At 32.2% G+C, this 1,561-nt stretch overlaps 1 protein-coding gene across 1 annotated transcript; it reads left to right on the forward strand.

The window, feature by feature from the left end:
- LOC127284111 (histone H2A) lies at positions 1-444 on the forward strand. Its single transcript, XM_051309407.1, has one exon. It carries the CDS (start codon positions 36-38, stop codon positions 408-410), a length of 375 nt encoding a protein of 124 aa, XP_051165364.1. The 5' UTR covers positions 1-35; the 3' UTR covers positions 411-444.
- Positions 445-1,561: the final 1,117 nt, after the last annotated feature.

A 1,561-nucleotide genomic window follows, 5' to 3' on the forward strand; every position in this document is an offset into this window, starting at 1 on the left:
TTGTTCGTTTCGTTGTAACTAAACTAAATCGAAAAATGTCAGGACGTGGAAAAGGAGGCAAAGTCAAGGGAAAGTCAAAGACTCGTTCCAACAGAGCTGGACTTCAATTCCCAGTTGGTCGTATCCATCGTCTCTTGCGCAAGGGAAACTACGCTGAGCGAGTTGGTGCTGGAGCTCCAGTCTACCTCGCAGCAGTAATGGAATACTTGGCTGCTGAAGTTTTGGAATTGGCAGGAAATGCCGCTCGCGACAACAAGAAGACCAGAATCATCCCCCGTCATCTCCAACTTGCCATCAGGAATGACGAGGAATTGAACAAACTTCTTTCCGGAGTCACCATCGCTCAGGGTGGTGTTCTTCCCAACATCCAGGCTGTGCTTTTGCCCAAGAAGACCGAAAAGAAAGCTTAAATTTTTACCAACATCCTCTCTCAAACAATCGGCCCTTTTCAGGGCCATCAAATCTTTTTTACGTGTGAATCTTGAGTTCCTTTCATTGTTTTTTTTCATTATAATACATTCGTATTAGACGGTTGCCATGTTTTTATTACATTTGAAATATTTTGTTTTCCAATCTCAATGTCACTTAACTTAGATTATATTAAAATAAGAACAAGTAGTAACTGTTAAAATAACTAAAGCTATGTAAAATTTTTAATGAACTTTTGAATGGCCTACATTACGCTCTTTGCTCATTTGTGATTTATAATATTTTGGAATACTGTTTGGTTAGCGTTATCGTATAATTAGTATGATTTTCAGATTACATATAAGCCTGTAGCAATCTTATAGTGGAGTCCAATTTCCGTCTACAGTATAGGCTTCAAAAAACAAGATGAACAAAGCTAATGTTTCACTTTATTTTTTTGAAACTGGGTATCTAAGTGTTTTTGAGATAGCTGTTTACGAACATAAAGTTAGTTTTTAAAAGTGATACGTAGTGAAATAGACCTGAATTATAAATAAATGAAATTAAACTTATACTTTTGTGAGAATTAAAATTCTTTTTATACTTTGAAGCAAAGCAAAAGCGCTTCGAAAGCAGCTAACAAAAAGAGATAATTCGGGGGACTGTGGGAAATACATTCTATAGCTATGAAGTAAATCGAGATAACCCAGAGCTGGCAGAGGGTTAAAGATTATATAATTATTATATATTTATTTTAAACAAAATTTTTATTATTCGTATTTTTTATAACTATAAAATATTTATTTATTAATTAATAATTTATAAACTATTTATTTCATAAAAATTATAGAAAGCAATTCAATATTTTATTCAGCACTCATTCACTATGTCATCTTCAATATCAGTTAGTATTAAAATATTTTTTATAGAATGGTGAAGGAACAAATATTGTATCACAATCTTTATACAAGATGTCATATTCTTTCTCCAATCTCAGTTCATTTAGAATTGCTTCTAATATTTCATAGATTTCTTTATTTAAATCTTGCATTTTATCATGAGTTGCAGATGAGATCATACCCGTTAAGATAAGAATTAATTCGGCGGTTTTAGTTTTTTCTTTAGTTATTAAAAGTTTTATAAAATCTTCAAA

This window comes from Leptopilina boulardi, unplaced genomic scaffold (genome assembly GCF_019393585.1).
Source record: "Leptopilina boulardi isolate dan_hultmark-lab unplaced genomic scaffold, ZJU_Lbou_2.1 LbouV2_318, whole genome shotgun sequence".
NCBI lineage: Eukaryota > Metazoa > Arthropoda > Insecta > Hymenoptera > Figitidae > Leptopilina > Leptopilina boulardi.

Coding starts and splice junctions, on each gene's coding strand:
- LOC127284111 (XM_051309407.1), top strand. CDS start 36: ATGTCAGGACGTGGAAAAGGAGGCAAAGTCAAGGGAAAGTCAAAGACT.